At 46.2% G+C, this 23,992-nt stretch overlaps 2 protein-coding genes across 3 annotated transcripts; both read right to left on the bottom strand.

Annotated features, from left to right (window-relative positions):
* Positions 1-6,719: 6,719 nt before the first annotated feature.
* On the bottom strand, positions 6,720-8,989 carry rpl35 (ribosomal protein L35). The gene is made up of 4 exons (XM_053871148.1): positions 8,907-8,989; positions 8,381-8,517; positions 7,179-7,260; positions 6,720-6,907 (listed from the first exon to the last, which is right to left on the bottom strand). The coding sequence occupies exons 1-4, from the start codon at positions 8,907-8,909 to the stop codon at positions 6,758-6,760; spliced, it is 372 nt and encodes a 123-aa protein (XP_053727123.1). The 5' UTR covers positions 8,910-8,989; the 3' UTR covers positions 6,720-6,757.
* A 1,137-nt stretch (positions 8,990-10,126) lies between these two features.
* Positions 10,127-23,863, bottom strand: golga1 (golgin A1). Of its 2 annotated transcripts, XM_053871663.1 has the most exons (25): positions 23,718-23,863; positions 22,815-22,880; positions 22,595-22,741; positions 19,784-19,874; positions 18,730-18,804; positions 17,452-17,549; positions 17,343-17,375; positions 16,700-16,828; positions 16,447-16,616; positions 16,081-16,192; positions 15,929-16,012; positions 15,736-15,861; positions 15,562-15,657; positions 15,114-15,209; positions 14,896-14,991; positions 14,183-14,323; positions 14,042-14,116; positions 13,881-13,970; positions 13,706-13,808; positions 13,456-13,616; positions 13,147-13,305; positions 12,998-13,057; positions 12,668-12,892; positions 12,159-12,245; positions 10,127-11,638 (listed from the first exon to the last, which is right to left on the bottom strand). In XM_053871663.1, exons 3-25 carry the CDS (start codon positions 22,736-22,738, stop codon positions 11,558-11,560), a joined length of 2,532 nt encoding a protein of 843 aa, XP_053727638.1. In that variant the 5' UTR covers positions 22,739-22,741; positions 22,815-22,880; positions 23,718-23,863; the 3' UTR covers positions 10,127-11,557. The 2 variants fall into 2 exon arrangements, with proteins under 2 accessions (XP_053727638.1, XP_053727639.1); XM_053871664.1 differs by lacking the exon at positions 18,730-18,804 and having other exon boundaries at positions 22,595-22,880.
* Between the last annotated feature and the right edge of the window lie 129 nt (positions 23,864-23,992).

The raw sequence follows: 23,992 nt of genomic DNA, 5'->3' as shown, positions 1-23,992 counted from the left end.
AGTGTTATTTACAGCCTGTTTGCATTAGCAAAACAGCCCCAACAACTGTCAGCGCTCATTTCATCAAGTACCTGGGATACATTCAGCGTCGTCTCATGAATGACGGAGCGCCAGAGTCCAGGGGCGAGATGCTGGTTATCTATTTTGAATGGCACAAACAGAGCAGTACCACCTGAAACCATGGGGGGCAGTGTTGCTGTTCCTCCTCGATACGTAGCTCTAGTGAGACAGGAAGAAGACAGAACAATGGTGGAAACTCTCCGTCCTCCAGTGGCCATATATTTCACCTCCTCACCGACCAGCGCCTCCTACAATGCTGCCTCCCTTTCCTCTTCTGTGCAAGAGCTACAGGATCAACACTGACTCCACAGTCACAGCCATGTTGGTTTGGAGTTTGTTTTGACTCTGGGCTGCTCCCCCTGGTGGATACATTGGTGAACAGCAATACTGACGTAAAGAAGCAAGTGATCAGTGACGGTGACATGGTTTTAAAAGGATGCGCACATTTCCGTACATGGAGCATAAATGGGTCTGTGTCCCACCCAGAGCCAACGGAGGGTGCACCTGAGCAATGACCCTCCAACCACAACTGTGCAGTGTGAACTAGTCAAGTCTTATTTCCAGGAGACTCGAGAAGAAGAGTCTTGGTGAAGGAACATCATGGAGGACCAGCCAGGGTGGAGGGTTGCTCACCGTGGCTTCATCACTGGTCACAGCCTCCGTCTGGCTCCATCAGTTGTGAAAGCACAAGCCACTTGAAAGTGCAGTGCGACCTCCAGATGTGGAGCGGATCAGTAGCAGCTGTGCTTGTTTGTGATGACTGCAGTCAATCATCTGCTGAAATAAAGTGCCAGCTGACGTGACAATCGCCGGCATATTTGACTGTATTTTTAGGAGCGAGCTCCAGCTCGGATCACGGCGTGTGGACACTGTGGAGCGTCCACCACTGATCCAGGATCTGTCGACGGGTGCAGCAGGGACCTGGAGGAGGGATCTGCATCCAATAATAACATTCCTGCTCATTATTGTTGGATTTTGGAGCATTTCTTCATCTCATTTTCGTTGTGATGCTGATGTTTCTGGTGTCCTTGTTTCTACAGTGTTGAATGTGTTGTAGCTCTGTCTACGTCTTTCATGGTTTAATGCCACTACGTGCCGTAACAACCAAAATTTCCAAATAAAGGCAATGTTACTCATCTAACACAGTGTTGCTTCATTGAAAAAATCCCGGTTCACACCACCAAAGGAACCTGGGCCACAGCGCACTTGTGCTTAAAGCTCTATAGAAACCCCCTCTTCATGCGTGAAACTCTGCAGCTACTGACTCTGGCCTGTTGTTTTGCCAGGCGGTTTGTAGAAACACATGTCTTATTTCAAATGTGTCCAGAAAGAGGCGGCAATATGGCAAAATACATCATGATTTATTGATGTGTTGACTGACTTTAAGTCACTGTTCGGATGGGATCACTTCTCTTTTGCATGATTAGACTGTAGTTTCCAGACAAATCCTTCGCTTCTTTGCCTGAACTTGCTTTATAAAAACAATGATTCTTTCTCTCTTCACATTTATTTTGATGTGCGTTTAGTTTTTCAAAGCCAACTTTTAAAGCACAGAGCAAACATTGTCAGTCCATGAGCATCAATACAGTTTGGAAGTGAGACAGGTCAGGTTCGCTCTGTGGTGCAGACAGTCTTTGGCCTGGTGGCGGCTCCCACAAGGATCCCTCCCTCCCTCCCTCCATGGTTCTGTGGTGAAGGTGTGTGGTCCAGTTAGAGGCGCACCAGCTTTAGAAACAGCTCGAAGTTGCGCATGTGAGCGGCTTCTTGGCTGTGAGTGTGTGGGAAGAGGAGTGCGGCGCACCACAGCAGCGCTGCTTTGACTGAGGGACGGATCAGCGCATCAACACACTGGAGCTCTACAGTAGAGTGGAGAGAAAGAATGGCAGCCAATCCATGAGATCATCTCCTCACCTTGGTTGCTCCTCAACACCTTCTCACTGTCATGATTTCATGGCATCATATCGCCCGCCTCTGTCTCCGGACACATGAGGTGACGCTGGATCATTTTCCCACAACACACCTGACACTCCACCCCAGTTGAAAAACACTGGTTTAACAGGGAGCATTGACTGTCTGCTCCCTGGACGTAACTGCAGTTCTATGAGCACCTGCTGAGTCCTCTAACAGACTTTGCGATTAGTGGCATCACTTCTGGCCTGAAACATCTTTAAATACTGGGGGAATGACAAGTCCTAAACCATTCAGGAAAGCTTGATGCTGAGGCGGAGGTCACATGACAGCAGCCGTCACCCCTCTTGTCTGAACATGTGGTTTTGGCTCCAGCATGCAGGGTGTTAGCTTGTGGTTGTGGTGCCCCCGGATCCTTCCCCACGTTTGTGAGAGCAACTGCCAGTGCATACGGAGCAGATCTGAGTCACCCAGAGTCGAGCGTCGGTCCACAGATGATGCAGGGGTGGTCTGCATCGACCCGGTCAGAGCAGAACCTTTGTTCTGAGCAGGTCAAACCCATGGGATCAGGCTTCGCTTCTTCTGACGTTTCCTGCCAGTTCAAATCCACGTCCTGCCTCAGGGACCCGCTCCTTGTTCGGGAGTGACTGAACATGGCTCTCCATCATCTGGCTCAGGGATCCTGCTCGGCTGGTGCATTCCTGATGGGGAAAGAAAACCCGACCCAAACACAAGCGTCAGCGGCTTCGGCCGGCATTTGTTTGTGCAGCCGCCTTGAGGTGGCAGTCAAAATATCTCCTGGAGGCTCGGAGGGGTTTGTCGTTGCCAAAGCCTCTGGACAAATATGAGCCTGTCTGTCTGTCTGTCTGTCTATCTATCTATCTATCTATCTGTCTGTCTGTCTGTCTGTCTGTCTGTCTATCTATCTATCTGTCTATCTATCTATCTATCTGTCTATCTATCTATCTATCTGTCTATCTGTCTATCTATCTATCTATCTGTCTATCTGTCTATCTATCTGCCTGCCTGTCTGTCTGCCTGCCTCTCTGTCTGTCTGCCTGTCTGTCTGTCTGCCTGCCTCTCTGTCTGTCTGCCTGCCTCTCTGTCTGTCTGCCTCTCTGTCTGTATATCTGTCTGTCTGTCTGTCTGTGTATCCATCTATCTGTCTGTCTGTCTGTCTGTCTGTCTGTCCATCTATCTGTCTGTCTATCCATCTATCTGTCTGTCTGTCTGCCTGTCTGTCTATCCATCTATCTGTCTGTCTGTCTGTCTGCCTGCCTCTCTGTCTGTCTGCCTGTCTGTCTGTCTGTCTATCCATCTATCTGTCTGCCTGTCTGTCTGTCTGTCTATCCATCTATCTGCCTGTCTGTCTGTCTGCCTGCCTCTCTGTCTGTCTGCCTGTCTGTCTGTCTGTCTATCCATCTATCTGTCTGCCTGTCTGTCTGTCTGTCTATCCATCTATCTGCCTGTCTGTCTGTCTGCCTGCCTCTCTGTCTGTCTGCCTGTCTGTCTGTCTGTCTATCTGTCTGTCTGTCTATCCATCTACCTGTCTGTCTGTCTATCTGTCTGTCTGTCTGTCTGTCTGTCTATCCATCTATCTGCCTGCCTCTCTGTCTGTCTGCCTGTCTGTCTGTCTGTGGACCGAGCTCCTGGCGCCTCCTGCTGGTGTCAGACCTCAGTGTCTAGTGTCTAATGTCTTTCACTGTTTTCACTCGTTCATTTTCTGCTTGTTCAATCGTTCAGTCGTTCTCTTCTTCCTTTGTTTGCTGTTAGTTTCTTTCACTGGTTCACTCATTCTTTCTCTCCGTGGGTCGTTCACCTGCCTGTTCCATCTCATCCTTGTTCATGCATCTGTTCACTAGAGGTTTCAGTGGTGATCTGTTGATTCATTTATTTATAAAGTAAAAACATCACGACTTGTATTCCATTCTGCGCTGCTGCCAGTCACATGACCGGCTCTCGCGAAGCGCCATCTACTGCCACCTGCTGGTAGACTGCGATATAGACACGCTAGCTAACATAGTCCCAGTCCAGTTCCGTGTGTAACAGGATCTGGGCTCGTCCCAGCCCGGGGGTCACATGAGCGTCCGCCGCCTCCGCCGGCGGCCGGGTCGCGTCTCTGCGCAGGTGTAGCAGATCATGCACCACACGCTGGGCTCCGGAGACAGCTGGACCCCACCGCTGCTGCGGAACGCTCTCAGAGCGCACAAGCCTGGGGGCCACACAGGAGATCATTATGTCGCCTCACGTACCCAAAGTTGTCTGCTATTTCATGTTTCGGTTACATGTCGGACCATCATCCACTGAATTATTCCATTAATGAAGTGCGGCTGGAGCAATGAATAATGTTGCATTTTATCTGTTATCCGTCTTTTTTTGTCTGGGTTCGTGACAGAAACTCACCGAGTAGTTTGGCATAAAAATAAAATGTGACATGTTTAGTTCAAGTTGACAAGATGGCCGTCTGGTGCAGACAAGTTAAATATAAAGCCCAAGCAGGACTATAAACACTTCTGCAATATATATATACAAGTTAGTGCGTGTCTGCGTGAGAACAGAAATTCCTAATAAACAATCATATTCTCATCACACAAATCCAGATGACTTGATCTGCTCTGAAACCTTCAACCATGTTTGAAAGTGATGCTCAGAGTTTGTTAAGTGCCGGGATGTTGCCTTCACTTTACTGCACTGACTTTTATTTTACTTCCTCTCTTTGCCTTTGTGACTCAGTTCCGGTTTCATCTGATCAGAAATAGCAAACGTCACTCACCGACGATGAAGTAGGCGGCGGCGCTGAGGGAGAGGATGATGAGGAAGATGGTGCCCAGCCCCAGGTCCCCCATGGTGCAGGCGTTGGGACAAGCGCAGGGACTCTCCACCCACACCTGCAGGGGGCGCTCCGCACTCAGGCTCAGGTCCCGGATGAAGGAGGCGGAAATGTTGGGATTGCAGTGGTAGTGGACCACGGTGACTGGCGCCGAGCTGCGAGCTGAGGAGGAGCCGAAACATTATGACTGCATGGTGAAGTTTCATGCTGCACAGGTGCATGTGAACCGTCGCAGCGCCCCCTGGCTTCAGCAGCAGGTGTAGGTTCAGCAGACCTGGGGAGCTACTGACCGATGGTCATGAGAGGATTCTCACCAAAATAAGAGACAGACAGGACGTTGGCGGTGTCGTTGTAGTGGAACTGGCTGCCGTCGTGGCTCCCAAAACTGACGTAGCGGTTGATGTATCTGTTGGGCCTCTGATACCTGCAGGTCAGAGAGAGTCAAGCTGCCTGGAGGCCAGCGGAGCAGGTGTGGAGAGGAAGGTCACCTGATCAGCAGACACGCCGCCACGTCTGTGCACGCGCTCCCCGTCAGCTCCTCTGGTTGGCTGAAGGCCTGGCACGGGCTGAAGGTGAGGAAAGCCTGGGCGCCGACCCCGCCTGCCCGGACCGGAGTCAGGCGCCCCAGGAAGCCGTCGGCGTCGCCCATGTCCTTCAGGTTGATGACCCCCCTGCCGTCCTTCATGATGCACTTGCAGCTGTTGACCCTGAAGCAGCCGGGTGCCTCGGCAGGAAGCGAGGAGCCGGAGGTGAGGAGCGCCCAGACCAGGACCACGGCCGAGAGACACATGCTGGAGCGGTGCGCCGCGGCTGAGGACGGCCATGTGACAGGAGCACGTGGTGCTGGGAGGAGATGGCGGCTCGGTGACGGCAGCGAGGCAGTTCGCACCTGGGTGAGCTCACATTCCAGGGAGCCTGGCACTGGCTGCACTGGGGTTTAGCTCAGCACTGACACCAACACTGGTTCGTGCTCATGGATGAGGCTGAGAGACAGACAGGTGTTCCACTGTCATTTGAGGAACAGAAACATGAGCAGTTGACATCATCTCCAGCCACGACTGCATGACGTCATCAGGCCTGTAGTTACTGCCCCCTGGTGATTGGTTGCGGTATTACACCTGGAATCTATCCATTTAAAAATAAAAATACGAGCTGATTTGTCCATTTATTCATGAAAGAAATGTATTTCATTTATGAAATAGATATCGCTATTCCATCAATGGTTGTTAGCTCACCGTTGGGGTGTAATATCCATACAGATCGATGTACATAAGACATTCTATAAAACACGGTTAAAGTCGTTCATGTTCATACATTACGGTATGTTTATCTGCCGCACATCCAGCGTTGCTCTTATGTTATGATTGCGCCATTGTCAAACACAGGCTTTATCCAAGAATGTAAATAGTTGTAAATGTTCACATTCACTTTAATGTGAACGTTTGTGTGTTCGACATAAATCTATCTGGAAATAGTTTTGCAAAATGACAAGCACCGCGCCGTCAGCCAACTTTTTTCTGGGGTATTTTTGTGTATGTATTATAGGCCAGACTTCAAAGTTGAGCTCAACAGATGGGTCTTCTTGACAGTAAAAAAAACAACGTATCCCACGTCAGTAGCCGGCAGAAATGCTCAGCCGCAGGTAAATAATTCACCTCCAGCGCCATTGTCATTTCCGCTTCCCAGAATCCTTCATTTTTAGCTCATTTCAGACGATAATTTAAATGTATTTTAGTGGCACATATTGAGGGTTGACATGTCAACACCAGCGGTGAGTATCAACTGCAGAGACTTTCTAAATGTAACGCAGCCAGATGCTGAGCACTGCCCCTCATCAGCCTTGGCTCTGAAGCATTTGAGCCATTAAGACGACCACTTGTTGTAACAGATGAATGTGGATTGAACAGTTTTGCACAGTGGATTGTCTTGAACAGGTTTTATTGGTCAACAGAAAAACACTTATGCTTTGACTGCAAATTTGCGCATGGAGTAGAGCAGGTCTTTTCTCTGTTGCTTCTTGGTCCTGAGGCCCAGTTCGTGCTTTGTGAGCTGGCGCCGCAGAGCTCGGGTCTTCTTGGGTCTCAGGTCCAGGGGCTTGTACTTCTTGCCCTGCAAGACGAGCGAAGGCTCATTAGAAACCAGAGAGTCGAGCGGCAGCATCCACCCCGGGCAGGTTCGACGCTCCTCGCTCTGCAAAGTCCAACTCGATGCTGAACACTAAGAACAGTGCTACACAAAGCAGGTCACTGCACCCGTCTGGTCTCAGTCTTTTGGTAAGCAATTGAGAATGCATCAGCAAAGCATCAGCTCAACAAGATCATCTTAGACCAGAGGAGCACAGCAACACCTTCAGAGAGAGGGGTGTGTGTATGTGCATCACCTTGTAGAACTTCCTCAGATGCTCCTTCTGCGTCTGGTTGATGACAGTCAGGACTCTGGCGATAGACTTGCGGACAACGCGGCTGTAAAAGAGCATTTTCCCGTCACATGGAGGCCAGAAGACACAAGCCGGAGTAGATGGACTAATGTGCTCCGAGGCTTTCAAGCAAGAACTCTGATTCATGCAATATGAAATGACATGGAAATAAAGATCTCGCACATACTAATAACAAATAAGAGACGAGTGTTAAACTATGCATAGAAATACACACATCTATATGAGACATGTATAAAACAGCCGCGATGGCGGATCAGAAATAATTTGGGAAAGTGTCAGGGTCAGTGGTGCCAGTAAACAATGGTGGTGCAGTGGCAGGCTTCACCGGGAGCCACCAGCCTCCAGGAAGAACAAAACTTGAAAACACACCAGGTGTCATGGCTGTGGTGGTGTTCGGCATGTTTTTAACGGAGGAATCCCACAAGATCTGGGTAGGACGGCTCCAGATTGGAGAGAGATTTACTTCATGATTACGTTTTTTATTGTCAATAAACATTCAATAAATGTCAAAACTCTGCTTCCATGTATCATTTTTGGGGGGTGTGGGGCTCTGTGTCAAAAAATCCTGTCCGACACCCTTTCTGTTGTTCACCACATTCAGTCCAAAGTCAATTGAGATAAATGAGTAAAAGCTATTCAATTCCATATTAATGCCATTTACACAAATACACATTGTTCATGGGTTATGATCATGAATTAAAAAAAAGTCACTTCAAGTGTCTTCATATCAGTTGTGCAGCATGTTTAACTCAGACACCCACAGAATACAGTAGAGCAAATCCAGTTTAGACTTCTCATTGTGTCTGGAATATTTTTTTCTGAATTGAAAAGTGACTTCATGAACAGTGTATTGACCAAACGTCAGCCTGAAACACTTTCCTGTCACAAAAAAACAGTGACACTGAAACAGAGTGTGTGAAGCAGACACCTCTCTCTTGCCTGGTCAGCACCTTGCAAACGTCAGGTCTCAGAGCTGCCCTTCCAAAAGATTCTACGGGTCGGCATTTGACCGTTCATCACTACAGAGCAGTGACACCGAGGTTCCACTGGTAGAAGTGGACACCCGCGGGACTTTTGACAGCCCATTTCAAACACGCGTGTCCGACACGCTGCGGAGCTGAGACGCGCTGTCGCCGGGCACCTACATCTTGGACAGCTTGGAGGCCGCACCGCCGGTGACTTTGGCCACGCGGAGCTGCGACAGCTCGTTCTTCAGGTCGTCCAGCTGTTTGTGCAGCTCATCCTTCTTCTTGCCGCGAAGATCCCGAGCCTTGATCTTGGCCTGAACGACACCAACACAGTTCAGAGTCAGAAAAAGAAACAGCGACCGCAGAATAGTCGCAGAAAACCAATCCAGCATGACGTACAACCGATGAAAACTCAACACGTACGCCGATAAACCGCTTAAACGACGAGCAAACGCCTCCGTTCATGTTCTGACGGGCCACGGCTCCATTAGCTCTCTGCTAGCCACCATGCTAAGTGTGGCTATCCAAACCCGACGAGACTTAACGGGCTGTTAGTTTCGTCAAGACCGAGTCCAGCTCACAAAAAGTCACACGGCGAGGTGACACGAGCATTTAAGATCCCACCTAGGAACCCACGTCGGAGTAAACCCCACAAAGGACGACCTAAAACCGTCCCTTTCTGACGCGAGCCGCCGCCACTCACCATGTTTCTCTCAGTGCGCCGCTGGAAAGGCCGGACACGAGGCGTGCTCGAAGGAAGTCGCTTCCGGTGGACTTCTTCTTCGCCTATTCAAATCCGGTCTGACACGAGGTAAACAGCGCCACCACACAGTCGAGGAGGAATCACCGCATTCACGCTGAGGCGTCCAACCGTCAAATACCTATATTTTTTTTGTTATATTTTCAGTTGTTTTTTTCCCTCTGGAATAGACCGTCAGTTTTCCCAACGTGCTGTGTTTTACCGACCGTTTATTTAATCATGTGATTCCCCTTATGATTGTCCATGAGATCAAAATGTTTGGACTGAATCACGATAAAAGACCATATCAGCCTCATTCCCTGCCTGTGGGGATGTACTGGGCAGGTGAAGGCTGTTTAGTTATTAATGTAACCCAGGACTGAATGACTACAGACCGGTGGCACTGACGTCTGTGCTCATGAAGTCCTTTGAGCGCCTGCTTCTCTGTCACCTGAAGTCTATCACTGCTTCTCACCTGGACTCATTGCAGTTTGCCTACAGAGCCAACAGATCTGTGGACCATGCAGTGAACCAGGCCCTTCATTTTGTTCTCGACTGCCCAGGAACCTATGCCAGGATCCTGTTTGTAGACTTCAGCTCTGCCTTTAACACGATTCTTCCAGCTCTGCTTGAAGACAAGCTTCGCCAGCTCGACGTGCCTGACTCCCTCTGCAGATGGATGACAGACTTCCTGACCAGCCGGAGTCAGCGTGTGCGGCTGGGGACGACTGTCCGGTGGGATCAGAGCCGACCCTTCTCATCAGGACATGGACTGTTTGTTCCTCTTCCCTCTGGCAGGAGGCTACGGTCCATCCAGACCAGAACCTCCCGTCACAGGACCAGCTTCTTCCCCTCGGCTGTCAGACTATTGAATTCGTGAACAGCCTTTGTTGTTTATTTTATTATTATTTTATATTTTCTGTCAGGACTTTATTCCAAAACACTTTCCTAGTTGTTGGGCTCCCCACTGACCATGGCAATAAATTAAATTCAGATTCTGATTAAGTACAGAAAACATACTTATTCACTTGAATTCATGAAGAAAAAGTGCTCTGCTCGTGTCGTCATCGGGCCCCTGGAGCGCCACCACTTTGCCCATGAGCTACGAGTCACGACCCAGGCTCGTGGGCTGATGTGAGTATGAAAGTGTGAAGCAAAGACTTCCACCAAACTTGAGGTCCGTTTTGGACTGCACTCAGCGGAGGTTTATTAGTAGCAAAAGATGAACAGTTGTGGTGGCCTTTATCAAATCATCTGAAGTCAAATCCAGGTTGCAGTCCATCTTCACCCAGAGCTCTTCGACATCATTATTAAAACAAAACGATCTGATTAAAAACGTTTTCCGACTGCAGACGACTGGACATGCATGCACACCTGTAGTGGCCTCTCTGATAAAACATATGAGGGGATCACGTGACACATAGAGACAGACATGGGCTCAGGGCTTCAAGATAATTGAAGAGGTCACATCAAACCATGAACATCCACTCAGTTACAAAGTTCTCAAAGCATACAGTATTTACAATAGTCTCTATATACATACATGTGGAATGTATGTTCATGTACAATAATAAAGGCAAGTGGAGGAACTTTCACCATCATATGATGTCACTCATATTCACCTTGACCCCAGTAGCCCCAGCTGGACTTCAAAAAGGCCTTAAAACGGCCATCACAGCATAGCGTGGCTGGCTTTTGTTGGACGAGACAAAATTAAAGGGGCATTAAACATAACGTCAGGATATTGTCTTCAGTACTTCCTCATCTCTCCCTAAAATTAAAGCCCTGTTACATAAACCCTCTCTCGCGAGCAGCAAAGTGATAAAAATCCATAAATAACCAGGGTGATACAGTACTACGGTAGCATAATTTAAATCACAATCGGGGTGTTAAGCAACGATAGCCTGAACCTGAGAGTTGCAGATGTGACTCGTGTTTTCAGTCTGGCCCATACCCAACTTCCATCATGATTCAGCTCAAAAGGCCACAGCTGTGACATGGCAACTGCTGGATTAAGACAGCGCTCCTTCACATGAGCGAGCCTGGACGTTCCTCACGAACATCCCATCATGCACCGAAGGCTGCATCCAGCCAGGAGGCGAGAGGCTGGAGCAGACTGGACCTTCCGTCCACACATGCTGAGGTCGGCATCAGAACTCTGGAGCTCACTTTTTAGCCAATTATGTCTATATATATATGTTAATGATTAAAAAGCAAAACTGATTTTTTTGTATGATTCTCCACATGCGAGATAGAAAAATAGATGGAAAGATACAAAACTGTGTGCGGTGGATTAGTAGAGTGTTCCGATTAAAAATATTCTGTCAAATAAACTCGGTTCTTTTGGTCAAAAAAATGTCCCACGTGTTTTGCCCCCGTGATTAGTCTGCAATACAGTTGACTTGGTCTCCAGAGGTTGTGTGCTTGGATGGTCATAGAACCCCCAGGGTTTGTTCTGGCTTCAGTCACCTCCATACAAGAAGCATCACTAGCAGATTGATCTTTCAAAGATTGCCATGCAGTCATTCCCAACACAAGGCGGCGCTCCGATCCAACTCCTCTCCACCCTCCTTCTGGTGCATCTCTGTTCCCTCTCTCTCTTCACTCCACGATCATCAGCTCCAGTGGGTAGAAGAGCCTGAGATGGACGGCCGGATGATGCCTTTGGGGGAAGGTTTGGAGCCGAACCAGGACATCTGCAAGACAGGAGGTCTGCATCATTCAAGGAAACAGCAGCTCCTTCTGCATCAATGTTATGGCTTCTCTTTGCTGAGACTGAATGAAGAAGGCAAACACTGAAGCACTGGCCTCTGTAATGACTGGTGTTGTCAACCAGGATTTCACTTTCAAATGTAATGTCTTTTGATGCTAACTTATATTGCATTAATCCGCTTCCTGGTCAGTGGTAAATAGCTCACATTTATTTGCAACATTAGGGACAAAACACAAGAAGAGTTCTGCAAGCAAAGGAGCTGAGAGTCTCCAGCGCCGACAGAAGAAAGGGTGAGTCCTCCCGTCTGCTGCGCCAGCCTCATTCATTGGTTCTACTGAGTGAGTCACTACAGGCTCCATTTAGCTGGAACATGCACCAATACAAAACCAGTTTGGCAACAATTCCAAACAGAGTGAAGCTGCTGGACGGAGTGAGTCTGAAGTGGCTGCATCACACAGACACATCACACGGACATCTGTGAAAGCTGCTGATGGATCGCTGACCTTATACTCCAGGGTCTGTTTCAGCATGTCCTCTTCCTCGCGTGTGAAGTTCAGCAGCACTGACACCGCTCGGATGAGGTGGAAGGCCTGAGACAGAGGTCACAACGGCTCATGAGCAAGACACAACCAGAAGAGGACATTTCGACACATCACTGCGTCCAAGAGACGCATAGAAATGAGCAGAAGCACATGGTCAATACAATGCCACCATTAAATGAAATTGATGTCATGTCAGTGAACAGCCGAGCGTGTTCTCGAGTCAGTACGAGATGCAGGGTGAGGCTCTCTAACTAGAAACCACAGTCAGCAAACATTTTTCACCCCCGTGCTGCCGATACTTTAAACCAGAGAGTGACTGAGTGACTGACAATATTACACTATTTTCTTATTTGATTAAACATATTTAAGTTCATTTGTTTCACAACACGTTTTCTTGTTTAACCAAAGCCAATGAATGAACAGCAGACTTGAATAGCGACACCACAGCACCGTGAGGCGAGAAGACTGACCTCGGCTTCTCGGCACGACATGAACTTGAGGACGACGTGCTTGAGGTACTCGAAGTTGATTTCTCGTGAATCGTTCAAGTCTGAGGTGTTGGTCACCGTAGTGTTGGAGGTGGGGGGGCTTGGGCTGGAGGCTGGAGGCGGGTCAGGACACACCCGCTCTGTCTTTTCCACTCTACTCTCTGGAAGCTTCTCTTTTGCTTCGACTTCTGGTTCCGGCTTCAGCTTCTGACATGAGAGAAGACAACAGAGGTGAGCGCCCGAAACAGGGCCGTCTGAACATCAAACGACAGGTCAAAAACTAGCGAATCAAAGTGTCCTTGTTTGACTCACCAGTTCCTTCTGCAGTGTTCTTTTCAGCTCCGCCAGTCGTTGCTGCAGCTGCTTGATGGTCTGGAATACAGACATCACCAATTTAAGCTTTGCCCCAATGAGGTCCAGCCATCTGAGCCAGAGATAATGAAGCTGAGGGAGACACACACCCTGTTCTTGTCGCTGAGCTGTTGCTCCAGTTCTCTGTTGACCTTCTGAATGTGATCCAGATCATCCACAGTCACGCTGCCGTTCTGTTCGCCCTCGATCACCGCGGGACAGTGAAGCTGCTCCGTTAGCGTCTCCACCTCCACCTCCAGGTAGGATATCTGCCGAGAGGGTCAACGTTAGCTGAGCACTGCCCCGCTGCCAACTCTGTGATGAAGGACCAGTCGGGTCCACACGCTTGGCAACAGTAAATCACAAGGGTGTGTGAGCCACACAGGAAAAGATAAACCATGAAAAACACAGGGGCTGACCCGAGTCTGGCAGCTGTCGTGCTGCTGGATTTGGCTGAGGAGCTCCTGCTGGAGACTGTTGAGCTGCGCGTCTCTGTCCCGTTCCAGCTGCTCGTGCTGTGCACGCTGCTGAGCCAGATCATGCTGAAGCTGCACCAGCGCCGCCTGTCGACTCTGCACCTCTGCAGCATCACAACTCACATTCACCACCACGGCAGCTCAACTGATGAAAGCTTTCCCCTTCAAAAGCAGGAGGGAAAAAAGTGTTTACCACTTTGCAGTGTCTCCACATCTTCCTCCTTCAGAGCAAGTGTCTTTTTAGCCGTCAGCAACTCCTGGTTCGTGGTCTCTAGCGATGCTGTCAGTTCTTCAACCTGAAACCACAACACACAGTGTGCAGTGGAGTCAGTAAAAGGTCGCATCTGAGCCGACCATTAAAGTCAGACCTGTGTTTGGAGCCCCTCCTTCTGTCGCCTGGTCTCCTCCAGGGCCTTGGCAATTTCAGTGCTCAAGGTCTGCCTGTTATTTAGCTCCATCTGATACAAAGAACACAGCAGCTTTAATGCAAAACCAGGTGTTAAGTATGAGTGTTGTTGGTTTGTCCTACTGTGCACTGCTCCAGCTCTTCGGTCCTCTGCTCGACTAATGAGCTCGCCTCATCTCTCTGCTTCTCCACGTCAGCCTTCAGCACAAACACACGAGGTCAACATCGAATCTTGTCAGACATATTCACGCAACAAAAACATACCAGTCTGTGTTGCACCGCATTCCTATCCGCCTCCAACGAGGTGACGTTCTCCTGAAGCCGTTGCAGCTTCTCCTCCACCTGCTTCTGTAGCAAACTCAACTGCTGATCCAAAAACGCTTTTTCGGAGTTCCACTCCCCCTGCTGAGGAACCACAGTACTGCACATCAGCACCAGCTCAGTCGGAGTCCGAAACACAATCTTGAAAACAAGCCGTTATAGATGACGCAAGAGTATCAACGACAAAATCAAACTGCTTCAAATGTGTCAAAATGTTTCTCTAATTTGACATTTTTTTAATTCAGAGAAAAATAAATAATATTTACATGCATGCTTTAGAACCCATCACTTTCAATTACAAACGAATAAACTTTTGCTGCTATATTTTTGTTGTATGTGCTATTTTACGAACTGCTGCTCACTATTGTTACAGATTTTTGCTTACAACAAGATAAAAATATCTTGCTTTGCTTATTTTTTATGTGTCGTTTTTTCCAGTTCCCCTTTTGTCATTTTGCCACAAAAATAAATCTGTTGTGAGTCATGTGTGGTCCAATTCAAAAAGGTGGTCTTCACAATGAGCTACATTCGTGCTTGAAAAAGAATTTTGGGCTCCAGGTTAAACCTCAGCACATAGAACAATGAACCTTGCAAAGGTATAATGGAAGTAGACCTTCATGCGATCTGCAGATAAAATCTCAAGAGTAATTACTAACCATTTTCTCCATCTGTTGCTGTTTTTCTACGTTCTGAGTCTCTGCTTGCTTTAGCCTCTGAGTGCTCTGCTGGACCTGCAGCTCCAGCTCGGTGATCTGAAACAACCAAAACCAGGCGATGACAATGAGTGAAGGAGACGTCATCAGAAATGCCGTCACTTGCTTTTTGGGTAAGGAAGCAGACAATGTGAAGAAGCATTGAACATCATCCATCTTACTTGAGCGTCTGTTCTTTCCCTGTAGGAACGCGACGAGTCATCTTTGTGCCGTAAAAGAGTCTGAAGTTCAACTACGCTGCAGCTCGACTTGGAAACCTGCGGTCAGATAGAGACACAAATATCACTGTACAGCTCATCGCACCAAAATATATGCTCAAATGGTCATGATCCAGACGAAACTCAACTTATTTTCAGTAAATACTGGTCAGCTGTTTTGACAACCGACATTTACACAGAATGATAAATGAAAAACAATGATCCAGAGGTGCAGATTGGAGCATCAGTCATCAGAGTTAAGTCGCGGAACAAGACAATGGACTAGTTTTAATGTTTTTATGGTGGAAAAGAAAGTGTGTGTTGCATAAACACTAGACACTTCTAGATCAGTAGCCATGTTACTGTAACACAAGGTAAACTGGTCCAGACACAAGCCCTGCTGTGTGGTTACCTGCGCCTCCAGAGTGCTCACAGTTTCTGCATGGTTTGTCCGCACAGCTACCAGTTCCCCTCTGGTCTCTTCAAGCCTCTGCTCCAGATTGGATTTCTTCACAGAGAACCAAAGCACACACCATATCAGCAGACCAATCGAGCAAGAGGTCCACTTCTAACCACTGGCCTCTACCTCTTGGAGCAGCTCCTGCAGATGCTCATCCTGGCTCAGGTTCCCCTCCAGTCGTCTCTCCAGAGAGAGGACTTTCTTCTGCAGCTCTGACAACAAGCGATCCTTGTCCTCCCCTTTCACAGCAGCCTGACCACGACACAGAGGTTGAATATCAAGTAAAAAGATTCCAAATGATTTATATCAGCGCGTTAACCTTCTGTTGTTGCAACTTGAGAGAATCGTGTTCCACTTGCAGGTCATGAAGGGACTTCTCTAATGAGGAGACCATACTCTGCGACTGTGAAGAAAAAACGTTTGCTTCCTCATCGGCTCCGTGGACGACATTTATTTCTCAAACACACTGACCTTCTGGAAGTCTTCAGAGACCTGCTGGATGACAGACTGTAGCTCCTCACACCGGACATCCATTTCACTCAGCTTCTTGTCGGCCTCTTCTCTGAGCAGCAGCAGTTCCTCTCTGCACACACACAACCAGAATCAAGGCACATCCTTCATTTATCCTCGGATGCTTTCACAGATTAATATAACCAAGAATACAGCGCCCTGAGTGATCCAGTCCAGTCATCTGGGATCCCCTCTTCTGTGCTTCGTTGGTCACCATGCAGATGGTAAACCTACCAACGTCTAATATATCTTGACTTGTTGATGACCAATATCAATAAGGAGAAGTGTATTTCCATCCCTCTTAATAGCATGAAAAGTCAAACTCACCGCTCAATTTCCAGCTCTGAGTTGAGTCGGGACATCTCCTCGTGCTGCTGTTCCAGAGCTTTAAGTTTCCCTCGAGTCTCCGACAGACCTCGTCTTGCTGAGTGGACCTCTGCTTCCTTCTGCTGGAATTCCCGCTGCCTCAGGACCAGCAACTCCTCTTTCTTCAACAGCTTCAGTTGAATAAAAAAAAAACCAATCAAGTCACAGTGGGCCACCAACACAACAGGTTCCAGGAACAAAGACCTGAACGTACCATATGTTTGACCTTGGCCAGCTCCTGCTGCTGAAAACCCTCGAGCTCGTCCAGGTCATCCCTCTTTTGGAAGAGCACCAAGCTCTGCTCCATCATCTCGTCCAGTCGTGCTGACAGCACTGCTTTCTCCTACATCCACAACAGTTAGGTTTAAGAAGAACAACAGCAGCTCAGGGCGAGGGTACGAGTCACATTCATATCAGTGATATGAGCTCTCTAAGCACAAGACCAAAGGTGAGAATACTCTCTCACAGCTCCAAAACAATTGGCATCACTATTTATCCATTTCATTCATACAGGAATGTACTAGCTATGGTTTAAAACAACAGGTTGTCTCAAGTCAGATCAAACACGTGTTAATCCTGAGTAGCCTCACCAACTTTTCTTTGTTTTAATTGATGTTTTGGACTACAATGTTTACTGAATATCATTTAATATAAATAAAGCTGAATTGTTTTTATTACTTTTAAATGCAGATTTAAAAACAAAGAAATGCAGTCCGTAGCAATACTTACAGGGACTACAACTTATCTTTTAGAGTTTTTAGAGCATTGTGTCTGTGTACAGCAGCAAAAGGTTCTTTATCAACTTTGATTGTGCATGAGCTGCAGCAGACTAGCAAGCGTCACCAGATAATATTCACCTTTTCCACTGCTGCAATTTTCTCCATCCATTCCTGCAGGTAGTGGACACAAAACAATGTCAACAAGCACTTCACAGCGTCTGTTCAGAAGAGAAAACAGAGCATCTACCTGATCCTTCTTGTCCAGAGCTAACGTCATGCCCTCTGCCATTTTGGCCTTATTTGCCTGATGGACCTCATTCTGGTCTTGAAGCTTCTTTATTGATGCTGCTCAGAGACAGTGAGAGAAAGACAGAAAAAAGACATGGAAAGATGGGCAAGCAAAAAGATGTTTGTGCAAAGAGAAATTAAAAAGCTGAAAAGGCATTAGTAGACCGTAAAAGCTCAACTTTAGATTGACAGATTTGGCCACCCAATGAGGATTGTTAGGAACGCTCACTCTGGCAGAGTCAAAATAAAAAACTTTCAGGTTACAATGTCAACCTACACACAGAAAACTGCGCTTTGACAAGTGGCTCACTTCAATCTAATAACCTGACCCTCCGATCTAATCGAATAATGATGTTTGGTAGCATTGTTGAGAGCGTCATGCAACAGAGGAAATGAAACCGTTCATGTATTTTTGAGTTGAATACAGATTTCTGAACGCATCCGCTGAGCTGTTTCATTTGTGCTATTAAGTTTGCGTTTCAGTAACTTTCTCCCTTCAATCTCTGAGGAAACTAACATTTTTTCAAGTCATATAATTGAATTCTAAATACATAATGTTCAAGTGTTGCAGCGTGATTTTTCACTTCCACCTTTAACACAGTAGCTCTGGGAAAAGACCAGATTATACCATCAGAAAAATAGAGCAGTCAAGAGGTGAGCTGTCTATGGCCATCGTGTTGTCAGAAGTACCAGCAAAGAGATTGGGATATCGTCAGCCTGTGACTTAAGATATATGAGGCATTTCTTTTCCAACAAAGGTGACTCTAACCAGCTGCAGAAGTGGGGAAGGGATTAACGTAGAAAATATGGGAACAAGACTGACATGCAAATAGAGACTGAAGCCACATTGCTGTCAGAGAGACGGTGGAAATGGTTTGATTACAACTTATAACTAGCAACAAATATACGGCTTTTTAGTTAGTTAGTTATTTTAATTTATTTTGCATTTGTGTGTGTGGATCTGTAAATTCACAGAGAAAAATAGATACCAGCTCAGACAATAATGTCAAACCTCATCTGTCTTTTTCACCTACATCCATCTTCTCTGGGATACTTCTTTAATAAATGTCTTTAAATTCTCAAGTGAACGTTCTGGCAACAATAAAGAGTTGTTTCCACAGATTACAGCAATTTTTGACATTATTCGGGAGAAGCGATGCAAAGAAGACAGGCTTGAAAAGCCGGAAACACAGGTGAGAAAGAGATTGAGTTCAGAGAGACGACGAGAGGTACGTACAATCCTGATGCATTTCTAATGCAATTTCAAGCTTCTCCTTAGTCTTCTGCATAATTCGTAGCTGCTCAGCGTAGTCTGGTGTGGAAAGTATGGAGACCATGATGGACGACGAAGAACACACATATACAGACAGACAAGCAGAAGGAGCAAGCAGATGACAGAGGACAGGAAGTGAACACAAGGAGAGGGAGAAAACAAAGGGAGAAAATGGTTGAGAAATAATGGGAGGTAAAACTAGTCATGATATTCTTCAGAGAGAAAACCATCCTGGCTGAAAAGATGCACTTTTAACCTACTGGCAGGGTGACACACCCACCAGGAGGCAAGAGAAGGGCTGTTAAACATTTTTCCAGTGATCATGTGACAAGCTTCCAGAATGAACAGCAAACTTTTAGGGAAGAAAAACATGGATATGTTTCACAGAACTAAGACCCATTTTTCTCATTGGTAGACATGTAGCATATCAACTTCAAGACGACAGGATTTTTCATAATCAAACTGGGGGGTATCTTGCAATAATACATACAGTGATACAGGAGTGGTGATACATTGCGACACTGTTCCCGCTGCATATTGTCGTTACATGTTAAGGGGGGGAATCAGATAATGCAGCGCAATATTATGTGCATGGAAAGTCAGTCCAGTTAGAGTTGAATTTTGGGGAGGAATGAATCGCTTCCTTATTCAACAAAATAATTTGAGCATACAAAAAGAAAATCATGTCAAACATGCAGTAAGAATCACCAATGGTAAGAACGAAATACGACGTATTAATTGGGCTCATTAAGCTCTTTTGAACTCCAGTTGAGACATTAGTGCGAGTGTGTGGTTGTGATTCACTCAGAGTGGTTATCCTGAGCACACAGGCCTCGTAAATAAGGAACTATAGCCATCAGACGGAAGGATCTCTGCTACTGAAAGACAGTCAAGTCATGCTGGTGTGGCCAACGTAACCTCACTCATTAGCTTTCACCAGCAACATCGAGATATGCTGAGGTAATATAGGCGATAAGACACTCCAGGTTCAACACTGGGGTACGGCACTCATGTTTACCAGAGAGCTTGGCCTCCAGCTTGCGGATCTGATCGTTCCTCCTGAGGAGCTGGGCAGGCATGTCGTCCCGGGAGCTGCTGCCATCTGAAGCCTGGAGACAGACGTGACGTTACAAAGTTAATTCTGCTTCCATGGCCGACAAATATCGAACCACAGTCATCCTTTCCTTGTTCAGGCACTCATGAATGAAGAAAATTCAAATTAAAAATCCACACTAGCGTATCATCTCAGACAGAAAAAACGGTGACATCTGTTTTAGCATCTGTGCAACAGATCAGGTTGGCGACTCTAGCTCCAGGGCACAGGACAAGGGCACAAGCACAACTGTACATTCAGAGAACATCAATCAAGCTGTGATCAGAAGGGAATTGAAAACTGTTCACTCAGCTGAGGTGATCAATATAAGACAAAGAAACACATCCTTCCCACTGGGTTACTCAAGTCATCAAGTGATCTCGAGTACATCAGACTTCAGAAGCCTCTTTGGAAAACCTTCAGTGTTTTTTAAATACCAATATCTGTCAGCACATTCACTAATACAGGCTTCCGGTAAAGCTCTATGTAGGGGTGAGCACAGGGGCAGGAGGATGCAGCTGGAGGACGAGGAGGAGACCTGCTGGTGTGTGTGTAGACAGCACAGAGGACAACACAAGACATGGTCGCGTTGAGGATGGACAAGGACGGTCCTGGCAGGCAATCGAGTCATATTGTCTGCGGTGTGCAAGCTAGGTGCTGACCTATTTGAACAATTCATTTGGCGACTTGGGTCGTGTTTGTTTAACACGTGTGTGTGCCATTTGTGCTCATCTTTTTTGCCATTTGTGGCATCTTAAAAAGCACCAAGAAAGTTGTGTCACAATTGTGTAGGTCTCATGGAGGTTTCAACAATGACCTTTCAGGTCAGCAACAACAACTTAAAAGCCAAGCAACACTCCTGATTTGCACTGGCACATTATGTCATGTAAAGGTTCAATATTCCAAACACATGGAGCCCGATACATGTGAACTACACAATAACAGTGATGCAACACCTACTAACGCCTGAGACTTTAAAGAATACAAATCTGAGGAATCAATTGAAAAATTCTCTCAAAAGGTTTATTTTTATCTTGTCTCATTAGATTACAATAAACCACAATATTTTATTAATAAATAAACATGCAGTAAAGGCCATTTAATTTATATATAGACAGAAGACATTTCCAGAGGATTAAAACAGGCAAACGCCTTCAGTAAACTCATTGTTATTGATTTTAGAGGAGCATTTTAATACTGACAGAGACTTCTCTAAGCCTCAGGGTGTTGGTCCGCATACATGCTTGGTAAACAATGTGGCTCAAAGTTGTCTTCTGTCTTTCCACGGGAGACAATATTATCATTATAATAAGGCTGAAGTCATATCAATTAAGATGATTTTCAAAATTAAACCAAGAGAAGAATTATTCAATAAAAATAATTTAAGATATGTTAGACTGAGTTTCTCTTAATGATAGACAGTATATTATCTTTGGAAGCATTTCAATAAACATCTAACAGCTCACATTGATCTATCCCTTGTTTTGCAAGCTATTGGCATGCTACAAAAATGGTGTCACATTTCAGCCAACAGAATCTCCAACAGGCCTAAATAATTTAACGGAGGATAGCTGAGATGAAACCACCGCCTTAGGATCTCCTACTGGCACAGGCTGCTCTCTCATAAGACCAACCAAAGTCATAAAGAGAGGGGAAAGGATGATGGTGTGTGTGACCAGTGAGAGGGAAATGAATGAAACAAATGACTGACGTTATTGAGCAGAGAACCCCCCGGCATGTCACACACTTTCCTTGATGCATTTAATCCATTATGAGAACAAACTGTACATGAGAACTAGCACTTTTTAAAGTAAAACGGGACCTTACACTATTGAAGGCGACAAATATAAAATGACTCCTCAACAGGGTTAACAATAATTTTAAGAACAAGATACAAAGGACTGTATTAAGGAGGATAAGGACCTGTAAAAATGTAAAACTCATTGTCACATTATCTGTCCACAGATCCAGTTTTTCCAGTTGGTGTATCGGCATCTCAACAACTCCAAACAAACAAACAAGAAAAAAACTTTTCCCCAAAATACTTGCTTAGCACATATAATTTCAGAATGGATGTGCATTGACAAAATTTAAAAGAAACGAGCCTCAAAATGAACACAACTGAAATATATATCTAGATTATGAGAATTTTTGAAACACCATTGGAGTCATGGTCAATTACTTGAAGTCTCAAGAGTAAAACATTTTTGACATGAGTTTCAAATGACTATTACCTCTACTGACTTGAAAGTATAAAGATAAATGGTAATCTACTGTAATGTTGCAGGGAGCAATTACGTACAAAGAAGGCTTATAATGAGTTCAAAAAGCGTTTTGAAGTGCAAAGAAACAGCGAAATTTCTGTATGTGACACCTTGTAATAAAAAGCTTCAATAAGTTCTGCCATGCCAGAATCTCGTGTCAACATATTTGCGATGCAGGTTAACATAGGGAAAAGTCCCAGAGACTAATGAAGATGCCATGAGAGGCATGAGAGGCATCAACAGAAGGATGAGCATGTGCTGTTTTCATACTCAAAATAACAGTCAGTAAAATGGCACATACGATAAAGAGGGGAACTGTGGCTATACAGAACTAAACATGGCAGGAGTAATAAATGAAGTAATTGCAGTTTCTGTCGACTCTGCTTTTCCAGATAACACACGTTCAAGAGTAAAGAATATATGGAGTGAACAAAAAAAATAAACATCAGTCACATAGAATTAAGCTACTTACAAAGTCATCTCCAGAGTCTGCTCCCACTGACGTGATGGACTCCTTGCTGATGGTGCGGGGAATACGGACTCCGCTTCGTGGCGCAGTGGCTGCCTCCTCTGCGAGCTTCTTCTTTAACTTGGCAAACATTTCTGTCCTTTTCATATGTTGATTAGGAGTGCAAACAGCAGTTTTGGCCGGGTGCTGGAACACCACATGTGAGGAAGGGAGCTCACATCACCTTCTCTTGACTGATCCTTACGCAGTGCAGCTTAATGTGAGACTGAGGTTTTTAAGTCCATGACATCTTTGAAGGGAGAGAAAGGTGTAGGTTACAATGAGATCAACGGCAGAGCTCTGTGATTTGGTATGAGGACGGGTTATTAATATCCATTGTCCCGGTGAATATCAGTTCCACTCCATGGCAAATTTCCCTACCAGTTATGTCAAACCGGATCAGAGAGAGGGTTCCAAAAAGTCTGAGTGGGATAAGCTTTGGTCCTCATCAATATAGTGGTCAGCTGTCTACCAAACAACCAAGACACACTGGCCTCTTTGGGGACCACATATTACAACAGACAACTTGAACCGTAAAGCATTTGCTGGAGTACTACAAAGGAAGACAAGCTCTTAACCACATTCGAGAAGCGGAATTACCCCATGTCAGGTGACATTATGTACACTTAAATAGTCATACAAGTCTTATTTAAGCAACAATAAAAGACAAGCAAAAAACAACAATTGACTTTGATGGTTACTTTTCAGCGACACTGTGATATCACCAATACTATTCCGTCTACCAAAAGGTCGTGCCGAGTCTGATTTAAGCGTATATTTTCACAGAGGTTCCGGGACCGGTACCAGAAGCGTGGATTAGCGTAAAAACACATCATAACTACATAAAGCACCAAAACTCGGCAGCTATACAATTTTCCAGTTAAAACGTTGACATTGCAGCGTCAGACTCAGAGGAGGCTTATAACGGTTGTCTCCGTCGCAGAGTGACCTTGGAAGCGTTCAAAGCGTTGTCTTTCGTGTATTTGTAAATTCATGTGTGTCCCGACACATAGCTAGCCAGCTAGCTTCTGGAGCCACAACAATGAGAGCGACCACCGTCTGACGCTGGCCACGGCCGTCAACTCACCTTACGAGCACTGAAATACCATTTGTTGTACAGCTCGCTTTTCTTTGAGCCAAAAATCCGACTTCTAGTCAATATCAGGACGCGAGAACAGACGGGTTTGACAGCATAGCCTCCTCCTCGCAGACGAGCCATACACGTAATCAGCCAACAGATGACTGGTGACGAGCGCCTAACGTCTCCTGTGATTGGACAGTGTTTGAGGTGGGCGGAGCCCCGCATACTGCGATGTGCGCCTCTAGTGGCTGAAAAGGGGAACCGCAGTGAAATTGAAAATA

This window comes from Synchiropus splendidus, chromosome 7, assembly GCF_027744825.2.
Source record: "Synchiropus splendidus isolate RoL2022-P1 chromosome 7, RoL_Sspl_1.0, whole genome shotgun sequence".
Taxonomy (NCBI): Eukaryota; Metazoa; Chordata; class Actinopteri; order Syngnathiformes; family Callionymidae; genus Synchiropus; species Synchiropus splendidus.
The sequence above is the reverse complement of the archived record's forward strand: the minus strand, read 5'-3'. Positions and strand labels throughout refer to the sequence as shown.